Here is a 19,126-nt window from a genome sequence, read left to right on the forward strand (position 1 = left end):
TGGTGGCAGACGTGGCCGGTCCGGGGTTCGTGAACTTCATGCAGGAGTTCATTCGGGGCATCAGGCCCGAGGTCCAGCCGGAGCGTGCCTACAACGCCACATTCCTCCCGCGCAAGCACGAGGACCCCGAGGCCAACTTTACCGCGCCGCTCCCGCCGCCCATCATCGCGCCGGCCACCGGCGCCCAAGTCAACGCCGCCGCCGACTACGTGCTCGCCCATGGTACCGTGTCGTGTCGCGCGTGTGTGCGATGTGTGCGATGCGTGCGGTGTGTGCGGTGTGTGTTGTGTGTCGTGTGCGGTGTGTCGTGTCTGATTTGAACTATGGCGCGTAGGGGTTGGTGAGGGCAACACGCTGGCGGATGTGGGTCTCTATTTTGCGCCGAGCCACGGCGCGGGTCTGGTCAAGCGACTCACGGACGCTCGCGCCATCCCCTACCGGGACATCCCCCACTTCCCCTCCATTAGCCCTTCCTGTACGTTCCCTCCGCCGCACACGCACACACCACCGCACACGCACCACCGCACACGACACACGACACACGCACCACCGCACACACGACACACGACAGCCACACGCGCACACAGGAAATTCTTAGAATTCTCCTCCGTTTGCATACAGCGCGACTGGGCGAGCTGGTGGTGGGCGCGCTGGCCGGGGGTCAGCGGGTGGTGGTGCTACACAAGAACGCCTTGGAGGGGTTCTCGTGCGAGGAGTCGGTCTTTGTCGCGCGCCTCCTCCGCGTGCTGGGCGTGTCCACTCTCGTTCACACCCTCATCGCCGGTACGCACCGCACTCGCCTTTGTCAAAGAGCGCACACGCACACGCACTTGGTTGACTTGGCACACGCCGCACACGCGACCAATGGCACGACACGCGCACAGAAAAACGCGATGCCGAAGCGAAGGTGGATGACGTGGCGGTGCTGGTGGACGCGCTGGACTTCACGTCCATCCACCCGTGGACCCACAACAACCCCCTGCGGCCCATTCAGCACGCCCGCCTCTTCAACGTCCAGCCGTACGCCCACGCCACAAGTTTCACTTGCTTGCATTCTTTACTCTTCTTTTTTATTGCATTCCGCGCATAGCTCATAACATGTTTTGCATTCCATACTGCTGCATTCCAATGTGTGTGGCGCAAGCACAGGCTCCAGGCCGGCGTGGCGAAGGCATTCGAGGCGCAGGGCGTGAAGGTCGGTGAGGCCGCCTACATGGCCTTCCAGGGGCCCTCGCTCCCGAGCAACGCCGAAGCCGCCATCGCACACAAGATCGGCTGCCCGCTCGTCGGCACCGCTTCACTGTACCCCCCCCCCTCCCGCGTCGCCTCTCTGCCCTCGTTGCCGCACTCTTTGCTTTCGGGTCCACTCACCGCCTGATTGTGTGTCGTGTGTCGTGTCGTGTCGTGTGTGTGTGTGTGTGTGTGTGTGTGTGTGTGTGTGTGTGTGTGTGTGTGTGTGTCGTGTCGTGTGCGCACGGGCGCGTGTGTCTGTTTGGCAGTGGTCTGGTGTATGCGTCGCGATCGAACGGCATTTCCGTGCTGGGCCTGGCCCAGCCCGCCGTAGTCAGCAAGGACACGCGTACGTGCAGTCGTGTGGCGTGTGTGCCGTGTGTGCCGTGTGTCGTGCGTGCGGCTTTGCTTTGCGTTGGGCACTTCACAGACGGTCTGACCGTGAGTCACACATCGCACTTGACCGCAAACACACGCAGTGGCCAAGGTGCACGTGAGCAAGGCCATCGAGTCGCTGCTGTCGGCCCACCCGCCCTCGCCCGCGCAGCCCCACCGCGAGGCCGCCGACCTCCCCGCCACCATCTACACGCAGCAGCAGGTACGACACGACACACGACACACGACACACGACACACGACACACGACACACGACACACGACACACGACACACGACACACGACACACGACACACGACACACGACACACGACACACGACACGACACGACACGACACGACACACGCAGCCTTTGCGCGTGATCGATCACCGTTGACCGTGCGTGGTCATGGCAGGTGACGCCCCACCTGGCGCGCCCTGTCACCCAGGGCGTGCCCGAGCACATCCAGGCCGCGGCCGACCACGTCCTGGCCGCCGCATCCGTACGTGGCCTCCACGCCCAGCCCCCCCCCCCCGAACGACCCTTAATTTAATTTCATATTTTTCTCTGCCCTATTTCTCGTCGTGTGCCGTGTGCGGTTGTGCGTGTCGTGTGTCGTGTGTCGTGTGGCGTGTGGCGTGGTGCGTGTGGTGCCTTGCGTGTGTCGTGTCAAAACGTAGGGAGGCCAGACTGGCTTGGCGCTGATCGTGGAGGACGAGGCCCTGTTCCAGCCCTTCTCCGCGCACTTTGCGCAGCTGGCCGAGATCGCCGACATTCCGCACCTGCCCTCGGGAGTACATAACTACTACCACCACCCCACTTTCTTTTATAACACCTCAACCTCCCAGTCCTCACCAAGTGCGCGTGTGCGCGTGCGTGTGCGTCGTGTCTTGTGTGTCGTGTTGTGGTGTCGGTTGGTGTCGAGCAGGTCCAACTCTTCCGCGGGGAGCTGAAGGACGGCGGCGCGTCGGTGTTTGTATTCAAGGGCATCCACTACGTGGCCGAAGGCCGCCCCTTCTCCGAAATCGTCTTCCCCATGCGCGTACGTGTCTGCACTCCAGACCCGCCCTCACCAATGCAGCGCTAACGAATGGTTGTGTGTGCCGTGTGTCATGTCGTGCGTGTCGCGTGTCGCGTGTCGTGTGTGTCGTGGGCAGCTGCTGCATGCGGTGGGCGTGACGCGCGTGGTGCTGGTCGGCCGGAGCGCGGCCTGCACCAGCAAGTTCGGAGGTCCGGGCGACGTCCTGATCGTCAACGACCATGTCAACTTCTCCGGCCGCAACCCGCTCTTCGGCCCCAACGACGACAAGTGCGCTCCAACAACTTCCGTCACCCTCATCATCTTCTTCGTCACTGACGTGCCGCGTGCATCGTGTGCCGTGTCGTGTGTCGTGTGTGTCGTGTCAGGTGGGGCGTGCGCTTCCCGGACATGAGCAACGCCTACGATCTGGCCATCCGCAACGTGGCCCACGACATCGCTGAGGTTAGTTTTTTTCTCTTCTCGTAATTCATTCATTCGTTCATTGATTGATATATTATTTTTCCATATTTAATTAATTTGTTTGTAATTGAATTGGATTGGCAGGCGGAGGGCATTGCGGTCAAGCGGGCAGTGGTGGGCCTGTTCGTGGGACCCGTCTACCGATCGCCGCTCGACTCGCGCCTCGCTCAACTCGGCGGCGCCGACGCCATTACTACCGGTGCACATTCCCGCACTTGTTGCTGCTGCTGCTGCTGCTGCTGCTGCTCGTCGAGGGCCACGCCGCACACGCCGCACACACCGCACACACCGCACACACTCAATTCAACCGCACACGCGGGTGCGGTGGAACAGGGATGGTGTCGCAGGTGGTGGTGGCGAGGCACGTGGGAATGAAGGTGGGCGCCCTCTCGCTGGTGAGCGGAGCACTGGAGGCGACGGACGACGACCAGGCTCCCGCCGCCGGCCTCGAGCAGTCGGCCGCGCAGACGGCCCGGCTGGCGGCCCGCCTCCTCGCCCAGCTGGCCACCGCCGGCAAGCACCACACCGATGCCGTGCCCGCCACGAACGCCCACTAATGTTTTCATTTTCATTTTCTCTTTCTTTTCTTCAGAAAGAAACAGAAGGGAAAAATAAAATACAGAAAAAAACAAACGCATGTTCATCGAGGGGCCAACATGACGAACGGTACGGTGACAGTTTCACAGAGATTCTTTGCCTTCGCTCTGCTTACCCCTGGTCTCCTTCGCAGTCTACTCCTTTCCAGGGCTGCTGACGGCCATGCTGCTCTTCATTTGCTTCGCCACGTTGATTAAATCAACCCCCATCCTGCGACGAATCTTCCTCTCTGAAAAGAAGGGCTTCTGGGGCACCTTCTACAAAGGTGCGCCTTCCTTCTCCAAAAACCACCACCATCACAAGCTCTTTTTCTTCTTCAGCAATCTAAAATCCATCCACCCCACTCCTATCAAACAACCAACCTTGTTGGATCCATCTCCACAGCTTCAGTGGTGGGGTCACGACTACATTGGTTTGTGTCAGCAAGCTGCTTCAGCATGGCCTTCTACCTCCTTGTCCTCCAGTAGCTGGTTGAGCAGAGGTGACTCTTCTCCAACCACACCAACACATGCCAACAAAGAACAAACCTGTCCATCAGCCCTGCTTCTTCTTGCGCTAATGACGGTGACAATGATGATGATGGCGATGAAGATGAAGATGATGAAGATGAAGATGGTGATCACTCGTTGGACGTGGAAAGGAACTGGGTGGCCAGGGCGAGGAGCGAGGCCAGGTCGGCTGCGACGTGGAGGCCGGCGAGGAAGCGCCGGGCGCGCGCGGCGATGAGCTCCCACTCGTCCTCGACGGCCTGGAACCAGGCGGCCAGGCTCGCCAGCGCCAGCACCGTGGCCCACACCTGCCCGGCCGCCGCGCCGTGCAGCTTCTGGACATCGGCGGGAATCGCGCGCTGCAGCTCGCCCAGGCCCTTGCCCAGCGCTCGCGCCAGCTCGTCGTTCAGCTCCCAACTGCGATCCAACATACACGGGTGAGTGTCGTTGGTCGTGTCGTGTCGTGTCGTGCCATGTCTCGTGTCGTGTCGTGCGCACCTGCCGTCGGCGTTTTGGGAGAAGAGGATGGCGTCCATCTTGTTCTGCTCGGTGGCGGAGAGCTTGATCGAGGCGTCGACTGCCGGGTCGCTCGTTTGGCTGGCCTTGCCACCCCGCGCGGGAGCCTTTGACGACGACGACCACGCTGATGTTGACGATTCTAGAAAGACCCCATGCCCATGAGCCGCCCACCGCCCAATCGGTGAGAAAAATTCGTCGGCTGTTTAGATCCGCACGCACACGACACACGACACACGACACGAGCGCGATCGCACACGCACATGATACGACACACACGCCCAGAGGGGGGAGAGGTACGTGTGGAGGAGAGGTCAAAGTCGAAGGCGTTGGCCATGGTCAGGATGCCACGCTTGCTCTGCGCCTCGTCGCCCACGTACGAATCCTTCTGGCCCATCCCGATCATCACTCCTGCAACACACGCACGACACACGCACGGCACATGGAACGACATGCACGGCACGGCCACATAATAATGAGTGTCGTGTCGTGTCGTGTCGTGTCGTGTCGTGTCGCGTCGCGTCGCGTCGTTGGTCGTGGGCAAGTGCAAGTGCAAGTGCAAGACAAGAGAGAACACGGGCTGAGTACCGCGGTGGCGCGGTCGCCCGATGACCGGCGGGAAGAGGGCGCGCGGGACGTCGTCGCCGGCGAAGCCCGCCTTGAACAGGTGCGTGCCGGGATCGAGCACGCACGTCTGGATCTCCTCCGCGACGTCGCCGAACGTGTGGGGCGCCACGAACTGGGCCCAGGCGAAGGGGTCGGTCTCGCTCAGCTCGCGCTCCTCCTCCTCCACGCTCCGCTTGTTGGCGGCCTGCTCGGCCTCGGCCTCGGCCGCGAGCCGCTCGGCTTCGAGTCGCTCGGCCTCGAGCCGCTCGGCCTCGAGTCGGGCCAATTCCTCGGCCTGCTGGGCAGAGTCGGTGTCGACGGCAATCGTGACCTCGACCAGCTCGGGCGTGTCCTCCAGCGCCTCGTCCCGCTCCTATTTTAATTCATAAATTATGGCATTAAATAAAAGAATAAAGTAAATTAGATATTAAAATCATAAACACAAAAAAGAATGAATAATAATAATATAATCATAAAGAATGGGTGGCCAACCTCGACGACAGTGTAGGCGGTCTGGGAGCAGAGAACGCCGAACTCCTTGCTCAGATCGATCATCTTCTGCCGGTGCTGGGCCACTCCCTTGGCCTCGAGCGAGCGCAACAGGCCGCTGGCCGCCAGCAAGTGGATCACATCACCTGTTTCCACCCATTTGCCCACCATCAGCGACGCGTGTGCGTGTGCGGTGGTGCGTGTGCGTGTGCGGCGTACCATGAAACACGTCGGCGTCGCTGAGGCTGAAGACCTGTCGATAGGCCTCCGCCGTGGTGTCGCCCTTGGCCGTAAACACGATTTCGGCCGTCGCCCCCTCGCCCCCCTTGGTCTCCTTCATGAGGGCCGGCGGTAGGAACGCAAAGACCGAGCACCGCGCGTTGAACGTCAGCACCTCCGGCAGAGCTGCTCCCCCCCCCAGCCCATGCGTCAGCGCTTCTCGTGCCTCGTGTGTGTCATGTGTGCGTGTCATGCGTGTCGTGTCATGTGTGCGTGTCGTGCGTGTCGTGCGTGTCATGTTATGTTGTACCGGAGGAGAGGACGTTGTGGGTGGTGCCCCAGGCGAGACTGGGCTTGACCAGCTGCGGGCGGATGGCCTTCTTGAGGGAGCTCAGCACCTTGGCCTGGATCCGCTCCTCCTGTTGCACGCGTCAGCAAAATAATAATGATAATAATCAATAATAATCCAAATAAGAAATAATAATGATAATAATAATAAGAATAATAATAAGAATAAGAATAATAATAATATAAAGAGTAATGGCCGCTGATTCGCGCCGAGAGCTGGAGAGAAAGGTGAGCCACGTACGGGCCTGACGAACTCGGCTACGCCGCGGCCATTGGTGGCGATGCCCTGCACCAACGGCACACTTGCCTGATGGGGGGCAGATCAGTGACAACGGTGACAATCAGGTTTTGTTTCATTAGACTACAAATAATAATAACAAATAAATAAAATCAAAAATAAGAATAACAACAAACTAAATATGGTAAAAACACAAAGTGGGAAAGTGGGGGGGGGCACGTACGCCATGGCCGATACCGAACGAAAAGACGCGGGTCAGCTGCGATTTGCTGCACGCCTCCTTCACCAAATTGAGGCAGCTATCCATGTTGGAAACCTGTCCACACACACACACACACACACGACGTACATCACCGATCAGCAACGCCATAATCATCATCATGGTCAGCTGCCAGCAATCATCCATGGCGGTGCGTGTGCGATGTACGTCGCCGTCGGTGAGCACGAAGATGTTGCGGGAGAAGCCGGCCTGGGGCTCCGTCGAGAAGATGTGCTGCAGCGGTTGGAAGATCTCCGTGCCTCCCATGTCCGCCTTCATCGTGTCCAGCAACTTGCGCGCTGCCTGCGTACCGTATGTCAATTATATTTGTTTCACGGCGTACTATTGTTAGTTGTGTGCGTGTCGTGTCGTGTATCATGTATCGTGTGTCGTGTCGTGTCATGTCGTTGGTCGTGTCATGTGTCGTGTCGTGTCGTGTGTGCCGTGTGTGTGCCGTACGAGCAGGTTGGCGTTGTTCATCGGGGCGGGTTTCGGGAAGAGCGACGAGTAGCGCGAGCCGAAGGAGACGATATTGAAGGTGACGCTCGTGGGCAAGCTCTGGAGGAACAGCCGCAGCGTGCGCACCGAATCCACCATCGGCTGACCCCCCATCGACCCGCTCCGATCCACCCTGTTATGCACCATCCCGCCACATGACGTGTGTCGTGTGTCGTGTGTGTGTGTGTGTGTGTGTGTGTGTGTGAAAATGAATACGTGTGCGATGTCACAGACATGCGTGTGCGTTGGGTGTGGGCGGGGCGGCAGGTACAGAAAAATGATCTCCGACTTGGGACTGCACTCGACCTCAAGCACGGGCGCTGTGGAAAAGAAGGAAATTGAGATTGTTTTTGCGACAAAAGAGAGAAAGAGAAGAAGAACGAAGAGCCGACGGAGGGGGGGCGTACTGAGCGAAACGACAGCAGCGTATTCGTGCTCGGGCTTCACGCTCGACTGCGGCAACGCATCGCACGGCGGTTGGTCAAAAAGAGCCGCGACATTGCATGATTTGGAAAGGCTGGCAGCGCGTACGAGCTTGTCGAGGGGCAGCTTGCCCACGAGGGCCGTGATGTGGCCATTCTGCGCCGCGTCCCTCTCGGTCTCGATTTCGATGATGACGTCCGTCGCCGCCATGTCCTTGCCCACCACGCTCACCGTCGCTTGCTTCCCTGTGTGTGTGGTGTGTGTGTGTGCCGAATCAGCCAATGACACGCAACACGACGCGACACGACACGCACACGACACACATGCGAGGGTGCGTACCGTTGATGGAGAGGTTGGAGAGGGTGTGCGAGGGCGACGTGATGCCCTGAATGCGCTCCGGCATCGCAGCCGACACCGTCACCACCTCCTTCTCGTGCTGCCCCGCCGGCGTCGCACCGTGGATGGGCACCACGAAGCGATACACCGACGACGACGACGACACCTGCGACGATGACGACGACGACGACCCACTCGCGACGCGCTCCACCTGCAGCTCCGTCACATAGTCCAGCTTCGTCTGTACACCCTGCCCCGGCGCCAGATTGCCTGTGTGTGTGGCGTGTGGCGTGTGCGTGTGCGTGTGCGGTGGTGAGACAACCAGGCTTGGGCGCGGGGGAGTGGTAGTAGTTTGTGGTTTGTACCGAGGACCAGTTCCATGGTGGCGGGCTCGGCCGCGGAGGAGGTGAGCTGGATGGCGGTGTGGCCGGCGGCGAGGGCGTCGTCGTAGGCCTCGAGCGCCGCCTGCTTCTCCTCGAGCACGCCCTTGAGCAGCCGCCCGCCGCTCACGCGCGCCTCAAAGCCCGTCACGGCGCCGCGCTCCTGGTCGAACGGGAAGCGGTAGACGGCCTCCACCACCTTGGAGCCCCGGTGGGCGAACAGCTGGCGGTGGGAGACGCGCGCCGCCCAGCCGGCGATGTCGGCGTGCCACGAGCTCGAGCGCAGCTCCACGCCCTCCACCGCGCTTCCCTTTGCCTGCTTGTCCTCGATCGACATTCTTGTCTATTTCTATCTGAAAAACAAATAGAGTGATAAATAGAAATAGATTTAGTTGGAAACGGACAAGATGGGCGAAGTGTACGCTTAGCTCTAGTGCTGGGCTCGAGGGAAGTTGTAAGTTGTAAAAGATGGAAGGTGCGACACTCGATGTGTGTTGGTTGATTGCTTCTTTGTGCGAATTGCGGGCGTCGCAGGTACTGCGTTGCTTGGTCGTGAAGTGAAAGTGGTCAGCGCGCAGTAGGCCCCTCCTTATCGTTGACCACGCTCCTACTTCGCCGTGGGCTGTTCACGAAAAAACAGCAAAGGGACCATTGGGCATTGGCCTTTCGACATTTAGCCCTGTTGACCCTTCTACACGCCAACACAGAACTGCCACAGTGCTCACAGGTACCTCAATCGGTTTCTCTCTACACTACTTATTCATCTTTCAATTTAAGATTGATTTCTTTCTTCTACACAGCAATAAACACAAAAAGGAAAAGAATGGGTTGGGACGATGTGGAGAAGATCTTGCACCATGCCTTCTACAACGAACTGCGCGTAGCGCCCGAGGAGACCCTCGTACGCCCTCCTACCTCGTTATTTTATTTTATTTTATTGTAGAAATTTAGATTATAGAATTTAATTAATTATTTCTTTTCTGTGTCGTGTGTTGTGGGTGGTGTGCAGCTGGTGATGCCGCTGCCGCCACAGTCGTCGGCCGAGGTGCGCAAGAAGTACTGCCAGATCATGTTCGAGACCTTCAACGTGCCCGCGGCCTACTTCGGCCACGCCGCCATGCTCAGCGTCTTGTACTCCGGCGTGCGCTCCGTCACCGGTACATATCATCAACACGCTCCTCGCTCATTCGGCGTCACGACTAATGCCGCCATCCACCGCACAACGCGACACGCACGCACGCATGCGCGCACCACACACGACACGACACGACACGACACGACACGACCAACGACACGACCAACGACACGACACGACACGACACGACCAACAACACACGACACGATGCAACACACACGACAGGGCTGAGCGTGATGTCGGGTCGCAGGTGCACATACATCACGCCGGTCTACTGCGGCCACGCGCTCGATTACTTGACCCAGAAGCTGCCCATCGGCGGCCAGCAAGTCACCGACGCCCTCACCAAAGTACTGCTACTGTTAGCGTGCCACTGCTACCCTGCGGCATTGCTAACATTCCAACCTCGCCGCCGGTGGGGGTGAGCACAGATGCTGACTCAGTCGGGGCTCAGCTTCACGACGACGGCCGAGTTGCAAATCGTCGGTCACATCAAGGTACATAGATCTCATCAGATTAGATATATTATCGTCGCCGTTCTTGTTGAGATGACACTTCAGTAGTGGCCACCTGACTGTGTGTGACTTCTTCGCGCGCGCCACTGCCAGGAGAGCTGCTGTTCCGTTGCGCTGGACTACGACAACGCCCAGGTCGCCGGTTCGTTTCCGCCCCGATGACTCGTTACCTCGTTCCTCGCTCTAGCTAGCAACCACCACACCAACCACCTGTGTGCGTCGTCATGTGCGTGTGCGGTGGTGCGTGTGCGGCGGTGGTGCATGTGTAGATGGTGGGTTGAGCAGAGAAGGATTATGAGCTGCCCGATGGCCAAGTGATTAAGGTGGGCCAGGAGCAGGTGTCCGCGCCCGAGATCGTGTTCCAGCCGCAACTCCACGGTACGTTATAAACATTTCATTCCTAGAATTCCGCGAACAAAAGTGGATGGTCTCTTACATACGTATGGGGTCCATGTGGTGGGCGGACGGTGGGGTCTCCGCGCGCGCGCGTATGTGCAGATGAGGCGCTGGACCCGGCGGAGGCGCTCCACCACAAGATCGTGAGCGTGGTCGAGTCGTGCCTGCCCTTCATGCGCACCGCCCTCTACTCCAACATCGTACTCTCCGGTAATCTCATTACTCGCGCCCTGTGTGTGTCGTGGTGTGTCGTGGTGTGTCGTGGCTTACAGTAGCCGACATGGTGTGCGGGCGTGTATAGGGGGCAACACGTTGTTTGCGGGATTCCCCGAGCGGCTCGAGAAGGAGCTGAAGGCGCTGCTGCCCGATCAGTACCAGCAGTGCGTCAAGGTAAAGGCCCAGCCCGAGAGACGGCACCAGTACGGCCCTTTGCCCCGCCCGCATCATTCTCTTGTGGGTCTAGTCACGCGTTGTGGCCAGTTCTGTGAATTCTGATCAAGACACGCCCATCAGGGAGTGGCTTGGGGCGTCGCTCCTGGGCAGCATGAGCTGGTTCCCTCACGTGGCGATCAGCAAAGAGGGTCCGGCAACCCCTTCAGTCTCTAGTGTTAATTTTTCGTCTGATCTCTTGTTTGTTATGTCTTGTTCGTCGCTCTGCCACGCATCAGAGTACGACGAGTGTGGGCCAGTCATTGTGGAGCGCAAGTGCTTTTAAAAAGGCAGTTCTTGTTGTTTTTGTTTAGCTTTCCGTCTCGACCCTTCAGGCTGAGTGCCACAAAATGAAACCAGCAACAAGGTCTATGGACCCTTCTAGTCCCCGGCCTTACAAGTGTAGTGTCGATGACCAAGTTTGCTCCTTTTGCAACCATTTGTTAAAAATAAATAAACAGTTATGCCTCCTCGACCGCTCGTGGTTGGGCATGTGGTAACGTGGTGCTACGTGGCGTACGCAACCGTTGCATCATGTTCCGCTGTCTTGATACCCGTACAAGGAGTGGAATGATAGCGACCATCAGCGCCCGCCGCTGCGCAGGAGGTCACCAACAAGAACCGCGCCCACCTTGGTGTTGGTGGTGCCATCACCACCGCTGCTGCTGGTGTCGGTGGTGTCGTTGCTCGGCGTTGCGGTGAAGCTGTCGCTGCCGCCGGCGGCACTGGCCTTGCGCTTGGCCTCCTTGGCCTTCTTCTTCTCGGCGCGCGCCGTCTTCCGCTGCTCCTTGGCGGCCTTGGCGGCGAGCTGCTCGTCGCGCAGCTGGAGCAGGGCCGTCGACGACTTGGTGGCGATGAGCGTGGTGAAGCGGTTGGCGGCCGGGGGCAGCTGGCTCTCGAGCCGTCGCAGCTCGGTGCGCTCAGTGACGAGGGCCTCCTCGAGCCCCTTGAGCTTGGCCTCGAGCCGCACCATCTCCTGTCGTCGCTTGACGAGCTCGTTGAGGCGCTCCTCGTGGGCGTGGTCGGTCGTCGTCTTCAACGTGTCAATGCTGTCTTGGGAGGACTGCGACAACGTAGCGAGGCTCACGTTGCCCGCAGAAGATGAAGATGAAGATGAGTCGCTACTCGTTGAAGAAGATGAAGAAGAAGACTCTGCCGCTTTTGGCTTCACGGGCACGCCGAGAAGCTCGGCCACGCTCTTAGATTTGTAGAAGATGCGCGAAGCGGCTTCGACCTGCTTGGACTCCTCGACTTCGTCGTAGTAGTCATCGTCGTTTACCGTTTCCTCCTCCCATTCTTCGCCCTCATCTGCGTTCTCGAGCGATTTTCCTCGCGAGAGACTCTTCCCCAGGTGCTGCTTGTGATCCGTCCCGCCACCACCGCGAGGCGCCATTCGCTTTCCGACCCGCGAATCGAGGCTCAATCCCGCCATTGCCGCCGCGTTCGCCTTGTGTTGTCTTCGCGCCTGCAAGAGATCCGACACCGATTCGTCCGCCTCCATGTTGATTGATTGATGTTGAATGAAAGAAGAAGGCGCCAAGGAGAAGAAGGAGCAAGCCCTTCAAGTTGTAAATTAGATTGATTTTTTTCGGTCTTCCAGAAGGAATAGATTGTTATTTTATATTGTTGGTCTCCGGCGCCGATCATGCACCGATAAATGCGATTGGGGGGTTGATCGGGGAGACAGCGCCGATGCTAATAACCGAAATTCTCATCTGCTGACGTCACCAGATGAAGTCACGGCGCCCCAAAGTCCGCCCAACACCACACGAGAGGGCCACGTCACCCGCTCACAGTCTGCCTACCGCGAAGATGACGATGATGAAGAGGAGGCAGGCAATTTTGTTGTTGTTGTGCATTCTGGCCTCCGTTGTGGTTGCGCGAGCGGGCTGGTGGGGCGGCGACGATCACGATCATCACCACCACGACCATGACCATGACGATCATCACTCGGCAGGCCAGGAGATGGTCACCTGCGGCAGCATGATCAAGCTGCGTCACGTACCCACCGGCTTCCGTCTCCATTCGCACCAAGTCGCCTACGGCTCGGGTTCCGGTCAGCAGTCCGTCACCGGTGTCGCCAGCGGTTCGACCCCATCGCACAATCTCGCCTTCATTCACGCAATTTTACAATTTGCGATGTTTTGAAGATGAAACGCGGAGAGAATGATGGATGGGAAGAGGAGTGAAGAAGAAAGGAAGCCGAATGCATGTTTGTGTGGTGGATGGATGATGTAAGCTGATGTCTGTTGTTTTGCAGCTGATGATCACAACTCGTTCTGGATCGTGAGGGCTGCCAACGGGAAGCGCTGCCAACAGGGGTATGGCCCCCCCTGCGCTTGTTATGAGCCAACGACACGAGCGCGTTCGTGAACTCATACCGTGTCGTGTCGTGTCGTGTGTGTTCTTTTGTGCGTCTATGTGCAGAGACCGCATCAACAACGGCGACGTGATTCGTCTGCAGCACTACGCCACCCGACTCAACCTCCACTCGCACTACCACGCATCGCCTCTCTCCAAGCAGCAGGAGGTGCGCACACGCACCACCGCACACGCACGCGCACGCGCACGCGCACACGCACCACCGCACACGCACGCGCACGCGCACGCGCACGCGCACACGCACACGAGTTGGTGACTTACCGTCCGTGTGCGGGGCTCAGGTGTCGGCCTATGGCCCCGATGGCAATGGCGACGACAGCGACAACTGGGTGGTGCTGACCGAGGGCAGCCCCGTCTGGCTCCGCTCGCAGCCGGTACGTGCGGCCTCTCTCGCTCTATCGTTCGCCCAACTTCAATTAATCATGTCGTGGCGTGTGTGTCGTGTGTGTCGTGTGTGTCGTGTGCGTCGTGTGTGTCGTGTGTGCAGGTTGCGTTCAAGCACGAGGCGACCAACTCGTACCTCCACTCGCACGACATGAAGTACCGGCAACCGATCGCCGGCCAGCAGGAGGTCACCGCCGTCCCCGGCAAGAACGCCAACTGCCGCTGGATCACCGAGGTATGCACATTTCGTTCATTCGTTCGTTCGTTCTTTTCCTTCTCTTTCGTTCTTTCTCACTTTGGTCTTTTTTTCCTCGGCTGCAGGAGGGCATCTACTTCCCTGAGAGGGAACAGGTGGCGACCAAGGAGTAGACCTCTTCGTTCTTTGTTCTTCTTCGTTCTTCTTTGTTCTTAAGGGCTTGTTGGTGTTGCAATCAAAATGGATGTATCTATTTATTTTCTCCATTCTTCTTCTTCTTCTTTATGGACCCCACACGCGCACGGTGCCGTCCTGCGAGGACGAGGCGAGCATGTTGGTGTCCGGCGTCGGGTGGTAGCTGATGCCGCACACCACCTTCTCGTGGCCCTTCAGCGTATGCACCAGCTTGCCCTGCGTTGTGGTGTGTCTGTCAGGAATCGGTGCGTCGTGTTGCGTGTTGCGTGTCGTGGGATAGATCGTGCCTCGACGAGGTCCCAGAAGCAGATTCGCGAGTCCTCTGACCCGCTCACGACGTAGGCGTCGGTGTTGGAGAGACTGCTCGCGATCTTGTACTGGTTGTTGACGTGACCCTTGTACCTGCGCAGTTACAGAACACGTCGACGTGCGTGCACACGCACGAAACGATGAGCGCACACGCCACACGACACACACACATGTGCGCGCGTGTGCGAAGCAAGCTGGCACGCACTCGCCGAGGAGCTCGCCCGACTGCTTGTCGAGTAATCGGATGCTGCTATCGAGGCTGCTGATCAGCAGACAGTTGGAATCATTGGAGAGTGACACGCTCGTGCAGGGCTCTGGTTTCGTGTGCGTGTGCGTGTGCGTGTAGTGAGTGTGATGGAATGAATGTCAAATATCAGGCGACAGGTCGGGAGGCACGTACGGCCCATAAAATCCGTTTTGAGCCGACCGGTTCGGATGTCGTAGTTCCTCACGCAGCCGTCCACACATCTGTCGTGCATATAAGTTGGCTCCAGATCGCACGCAACGCACACGCACACACCAGGAAACAACACACACACACACCGCACACACAAATACACGAATACAACAACATACGCAGTAATGATCTCTTCACTTGATATGTAGAGGCTGGACACGCTGTCCTTGGCCTCGCTCAGCGTCTGTATGGGCGTGAACGACCGCGACCGGCAATCCCTGTGACACAAAACGCGCCAAAATCGGGGGTTAGAACCGCACGACACGACACGACACGGCACGACCAACGACACGACAGAGAGCGGGTGCTGGCCGGAGGAGGGAGCAAACCAAATTTTGACGGTCTTGTCGTAGCTGCCCGAGACCAGCACCGAACTGTCCTCATTGAACGCCAGGCAGTTCACCCGCTGCACTTGTGTGCGTGTGTGTGCGTGTGTGTGTGTGTGTGTGTGCGTGTGTGTGTGTGTGTGGTGTGTGTGTGTCGTGATTCATCAGTGACAGTGCGCACACGACACACAGCGGCACACTCGCGCGTACCGAGTCGTGGCCCTTGAATCGGCGGATGGGCTGGCCCGTGCCGACGTCCCACAGGAAGACCTGTCGGTCGCCTCCGCACGACGCGATCTGGCTGTTGTCCTTCGTGCTGTGTCCACGCGCAAGCGCGTTAGGCCCCCAGTGAAGAAAGATGATGAAGAAGACGAAGAAGAAGCAAAAGAGTCAAGACGTACACGGCGACGTCGAGCACTTCGTAGCCGTGGCCGGTGTAGGTCTTGATGAGGACGCCCTTGTGCGGGTTCCACAGTTTGATGCTCTTGTCCTGACCGCAGCTCAAGCAGTAGTTGCCATTGCCTGCCACAAGCCAGAGTTTTACATTGATTAAAAAAATATTAAAAATAGAATAGAGTTTATAGAATAATAAATTACCGGGGGGGGGAGTACACACGTCTTGCGTTTGATGTTATAATTAATAAGATGCGTGGTAATTGGTTTAATTAAAAAAAAATAAATCACTATGGGTTAAAAGCACGCACTGTTGAATCTGACGGTGGTGACGGTGCCCTGGTGCCCTCTTAGCGTGTGCACGAGCGTGTAGGGAAGTGGCAACTTCGTCCCTTGAGTCATCTCGCGGCCAGGCCAAATCTGATGATGTTGGCTGGAAAAAGACGGAAAAAAGAAAAAAAAGAAACAGATTCCATTCCACGCATACCAACGATCGTTGCGGCAAATAAATAAATAAACGAAAAGAGTGAGGCGCTTGATGGACAGCCGTGCGTGGTGTGGCCACGCGGCACTCGTGTCGATGCTGCTACTCCTGCTTGTGCTGCCACACGGCGGGTTTGCGCTTGCCACCACCGGCTCAGAATCCGAATTCACAACCGATTCAGCTGATGCGCTGGTCGAGCTGACGCAGGCCAACTTCAACGACTACCTCCGGAACAACGGGTCCCTCCTCGTTCAGTTGTAAATACGTTTCCTTCCCGCGTCATCCATTCTTTACTCGAAACTCTCATCTTCCTTCTAATCCCTTCGCTCTCGCAGCTGTGCTGACTGGCACGGGGTGTGCCAGCAGTTCGAGCCCACTTGGCGCGCACTCGCAGAGTACCTTTCTCAGACTCCACTGTGTCGTGTGTCGTGAGTCGTGTGCGTGTGTGCGTGTGTGCGTGTGCGTGTTGGCTTCGTTCTATTGCTCTGTGACTCGACTGCTGACCGACTCCTTGCGTGTGTCTGGCGCTCGCGCGTAGGGAGCTGGCCGGCAAACTGACGGTCGGGCGGATCAACTTCAACGAGGAGCGCGAACTCACGGAACGCTTCGGCGTGACCACCCTGCCCACCTTCAAATTGTATCTGTTCCTTCCGTCCAGCGCACGACACACAACACACGACACGTGACACGCGACACGCGACACACGGCGCACGGCGCACGACACATCGACACGACACATAATGTTATCTGACGCAGAAGGTACAATATGTCCAGCATTTACGGGGATGGGATTGCGGTGGACTACAAGGGCGAGCTCAACGCCACCCAAATCGCGAACTACGGCCTCACTCTTCTCCGGTACGGGGGGGGGAGCAAGTTTGAGCTGAGGTTGCTCACGTGCGATGATGAGATGCCCCCCCCCCACCTGATCGCTCACTCGGCATCCGCTCATGATGGGCCGCAGCCCGCAGGTGCTGACACTGGCGACGCCGGACGACCTGTCGCGCTTCGCTCTACCCTACTCGGCCTTCATTCTCTTTCACCAGCCACACGACTCGTCCGCCCTGGTAAGTTGTTGCCCCATCTCAATAGCCTATTGGCCGACATTCTCACCACATATAAATATATATATATATTTACTTTTATACTGCTTTATGTCTATTTTAACCACACACCAACCCGCAGGCGGCATTCGTGGACGGCATCCGACCATTCGTCGAGGCCGAGGGAGTGCTCTTCGCCCGCTCGCACTCCCTCGAGTTCGCCCGGGACCTCCTCCGCGGTGATGATGACGACGATGCGTTGCCGCCGCCGCTGCCGTTCGCGGTGGTGGTCAAGGATTGGGACCGACGCCCGGGCGTGGCCGCGCGCGTGCGGCCCGTGGTGGCCGGCGACACGAAGGGTCTGGTGGCCTTCTTCGAGGAGCACTGGATGCCGCTTCTCCCGCGGCTCGAGGCCGCCTCGTTCCGCCTGCAGGAGCTGCAGCACCAGCCGGGCGCCCTCGGCGTCGTCATCGCCGTCGGCCCTGGCCTCCAGTTGCGTGCCACCCGCATTCCTCTCATTCCATTCATACTGTCCCTCCTGACTCTGATTAGCTGACGCTTAACGGTGGCGGTGACGTCATCAGATTCTTGGACGTGGTGCGGCAGGTGGCACACGAGTACGGGCTGGCCCATAGCAACGGGGGAACGCCGCCCAGGCTGGCCTTCTCGTGGGTCGAAGGCCCGCAGTACCAGCAGGTACTACCGACCACCTCGCCCCTCCACTCGTAATCATCGTGGTCAGCTTGACCGCAAGTGACATTTTGTTCTGGTTCTGATCTCTCAAATCTTCGGTGTCGTGTGACGTTGGTCGCGTGCAGTGGTTGAGCGACTTTGGGGTGGGCGAGCACCAGTTCGGCTCGCACGTGTTCGTCCTCGATTCCTTGCGCGTACGACTGCCCCCCTCCCCCCTTTTGTTCAACAGATTGCGCTCTCGACCGGCGGGGTCGGTTACGCCGCGGCTCACCCTGGTGACGTCATCAGAAATCGTACTATCCGGGCGTGGGCGTACATTCGGCCGACGACCTCCGCGACTACCTTCAGCGCATTCAATCCGGATACATCACAGTATTCCTCCTCCGTTGTGTGTTGTGTCGTGTGTGTCGTGTGTGTCGTGTTGTCATGTGTGTCGTGTCGGGTCGTGCGACAGAAAGCTGATCCGCTCGCACAGGCGCAGAAGATGGCGCAGCACAAACCCAAGAAGGGCCTGGCACACAAGGAGCTGGGCGTGCTGGTACTCTTACCATTCGTTCAATCGATTACCCGTGGGTCGAGTGCCGTGCTCACTGCGCTCTCTGGGCAGGCCGTGGTGGAGGACTGGGTGAACCGACTCGAGCTGCCCGAGTGGTGGAGGCCCAGCCGGTGGACCGCCGTGTCGGAGGCGTCGCCCAACGCGGCCATGTACCTGAGCCTGGTCGCCGGGCTGGTCTTCTCGCTCGTCCTCCTGTGCATCAACCGCGCCATCAACGCGTCCCCGGCCACCATCACCGCCGCCACCAGCCACGGCACAACCGCCACCGCCAACGCCCAGCCGGCGCCGGAGGCCTCCAGCGGCACGGACGGCCTCCGCAGAAGAAAGCAGGCTGTGGCGCAATAATCGGTACATGGCGTCGTTTGTAAGTTATCTTTATTTATGTAAGTTAATGGTAATGGTGTTGGTCATGGTGTTGTGTTGTAGGTACTGTTTTAGTTTAGTGCAGATGTGCACGTGGGAATGGGAATGCAGACCAGATCCCCTTTGAGGGTAACTTCTCTCTTTCTTCTTCATCACCGAGGTAGCCGGGGCACCACCAATACCCACCCCCAAAGTCCTGAGCCCCGGGAAGTGGTCCAATAGGCTCATTCTACTCTCACACACGGACGACCCCGCCCAATCCGAACGGCGCAATACTATGCCCAATCGCCTACCGCTGCTCCGCCTCTGTTTTTCGGCCAGGGCCACTTGTTCGGTCACCTCAAATTTGTTCACTTCCTCGCGTACAC

General features: G+C 58.5%; 7 protein-coding genes across 7 annotated transcripts in view; 4 read left to right on the forward strand and 3 right to left on the reverse strand.

Moving 5' to 3' along the window:
* ACA1_059870 (purine nucleoside phosphorylase) overlaps nt 1-3,662 on the forward strand; it is a gene marked incomplete at both ends in the record, with an annotated part of 5,540 nt that extends 1,878 nt beyond the window's left edge. The window contains 14 exons of the mRNA XM_004339235.1: nt 45-222; nt 335-475; nt 622-783; nt 885-1,020; nt 1,150-1,302; nt 1,500-1,579; nt 1,710-1,828; nt 2,020-2,106; nt 2,285-2,398; nt 2,533-2,646; nt 2,762-2,913; nt 3,012-3,087; nt 3,190-3,304; nt 3,439-3,662. Coding sequence (XP_004339283.1) covers nt 45-222; nt 335-475; nt 622-783; nt 885-1,020; nt 1,150-1,302; nt 1,500-1,579; nt 1,710-1,828; nt 2,020-2,106; nt 2,285-2,398; nt 2,533-2,646; nt 2,762-2,913; nt 3,012-3,087; nt 3,190-3,304; nt 3,439-3,662 — 1,851 coding nt within the window. The remainder of the gene's footprint in view (nt 1-44; nt 223-334; nt 476-621; nt 784-884; nt 1,021-1,149; nt 1,303-1,499; nt 1,580-1,709; nt 1,829-2,019; nt 2,107-2,284; nt 2,399-2,532; nt 2,647-2,761; nt 2,914-3,011; nt 3,088-3,189; nt 3,305-3,438) is intronic.
* Nucleotides 3,663-4,321: 659 nt separating this feature from the next.
* On the reverse strand, nt 4,322-8,839 carry ACA1_059980 (von Willebrand factor type A domain containing protein; the record flags this gene model as incomplete). The annotated part of the gene is made up of 16 exons (XM_004339236.1): nt 4,322-4,607; nt 4,689-4,833; nt 5,007-5,117; nt 5,295-5,685; nt 5,805-5,947; nt 6,021-6,206; nt 6,331-6,439; nt 6,610-6,675; nt 6,830-6,922; nt 7,034-7,168; nt 7,325-7,496; nt 7,635-7,683; nt 7,771-7,816; nt 7,895-8,031; nt 8,126-8,392; nt 8,488-8,839. 16 exons carry the CDS (start codon nt 8,837-8,839, stop codon nt 4,322-4,324), a joined length of 2,688 nt encoding a protein of 895 aa, XP_004339284.1.
* Nucleotides 8,840-9,325: 486 nt separating this feature from the next.
* ACA1_059990 (actine, putative) lies at nt 9,326-11,263 on the forward strand (the record flags this gene model as incomplete). Its single annotated transcript, XM_004339237.1, has 10 exons — nt 9,326-9,403; nt 9,512-9,659; nt 9,863-9,987; nt 10,069-10,134; nt 10,246-10,294; nt 10,438-10,530; nt 10,651-10,758; nt 10,850-10,967; nt 11,029-11,129; nt 11,217-11,263. 10 exons carry the CDS (start codon nt 9,326-9,328, stop codon nt 11,261-11,263), a joined length of 933 nt encoding a protein of 310 aa, XP_004339285.1.
* Nucleotides 11,264-11,560: 297 nt separating this feature from the next.
* On the reverse strand, nt 11,561-12,478 carry ACA1_060000 (uncharacterized protein; the record flags this gene model as incomplete). Its single annotated transcript, XM_004339238.1, has 1 exon — nt 11,561-12,478. One exon carries the CDS (start codon nt 12,476-12,478, stop codon nt 11,561-11,563), a length of 918 nt encoding a protein of 305 aa, XP_004339286.1.
* Nucleotides 12,479-12,789: 311 nt separating this feature from the next.
* Nucleotides 12,790-14,112, forward strand: ACA1_060010 (MIR domain containing protein; the record flags this gene model as incomplete). The annotated part of the gene is made up of 6 exons (XM_004339239.1): nt 12,790-13,063; nt 13,238-13,298; nt 13,405-13,507; nt 13,641-13,733; nt 13,847-13,978; nt 14,065-14,112. 6 exons carry the CDS (start codon nt 12,790-12,792, stop codon nt 14,110-14,112), a joined length of 711 nt encoding a protein of 236 aa, XP_004339287.1.
* A 109-nt stretch (nt 14,113-14,221) lies between these two features.
* ACA1_060020 (WD repeat containing protein) lies at nt 14,222-16,021 on the reverse strand (the record flags this gene model as incomplete). Its single annotated transcript, XM_004339240.1, has 9 exons — nt 14,222-14,350; nt 14,428-14,536; nt 14,649-14,757; nt 14,844-14,911; nt 15,020-15,118; nt 15,230-15,306; nt 15,437-15,542; nt 15,628-15,748; nt 15,931-16,021. 9 exons carry the CDS (start codon nt 16,019-16,021, stop codon nt 14,222-14,224), a joined length of 909 nt encoding a protein of 302 aa, XP_004339288.1.
* A 178-nt stretch (nt 16,022-16,199) lies between these two features.
* Nucleotides 16,200-18,740, forward strand: ACA1_060030 (thioredoxin domain containing protein; the record flags this gene model as incomplete). The annotated part of the gene is made up of 11 exons (XM_004339241.1): nt 16,200-16,342; nt 16,439-16,498; nt 16,642-16,740; nt 16,878-16,961; nt 17,068-17,170; nt 17,289-17,677; nt 17,731-17,842; nt 17,965-18,033; nt 18,128-18,211; nt 18,294-18,377; nt 18,447-18,740. The coding sequence occupies 11 exons, from the start codon at nt 16,200-16,202 to the stop codon at nt 18,738-18,740; spliced, it is 1,521 nt and encodes a 506-aa protein (XP_004339289.1).
* Nucleotides 18,741-19,126: the final 386 nt, after the last annotated feature.

This window comes from Acanthamoeba castellanii (assembly GCF_000313135.1).
Source record: "Acanthamoeba castellanii str. Neff unplaced genomic scaffold scf7180000084599, whole genome shotgun sequence".
NCBI lineage: Eukaryota > Discosea > Longamoebia > Acanthamoebidae > Acanthamoeba > Acanthamoeba castellanii.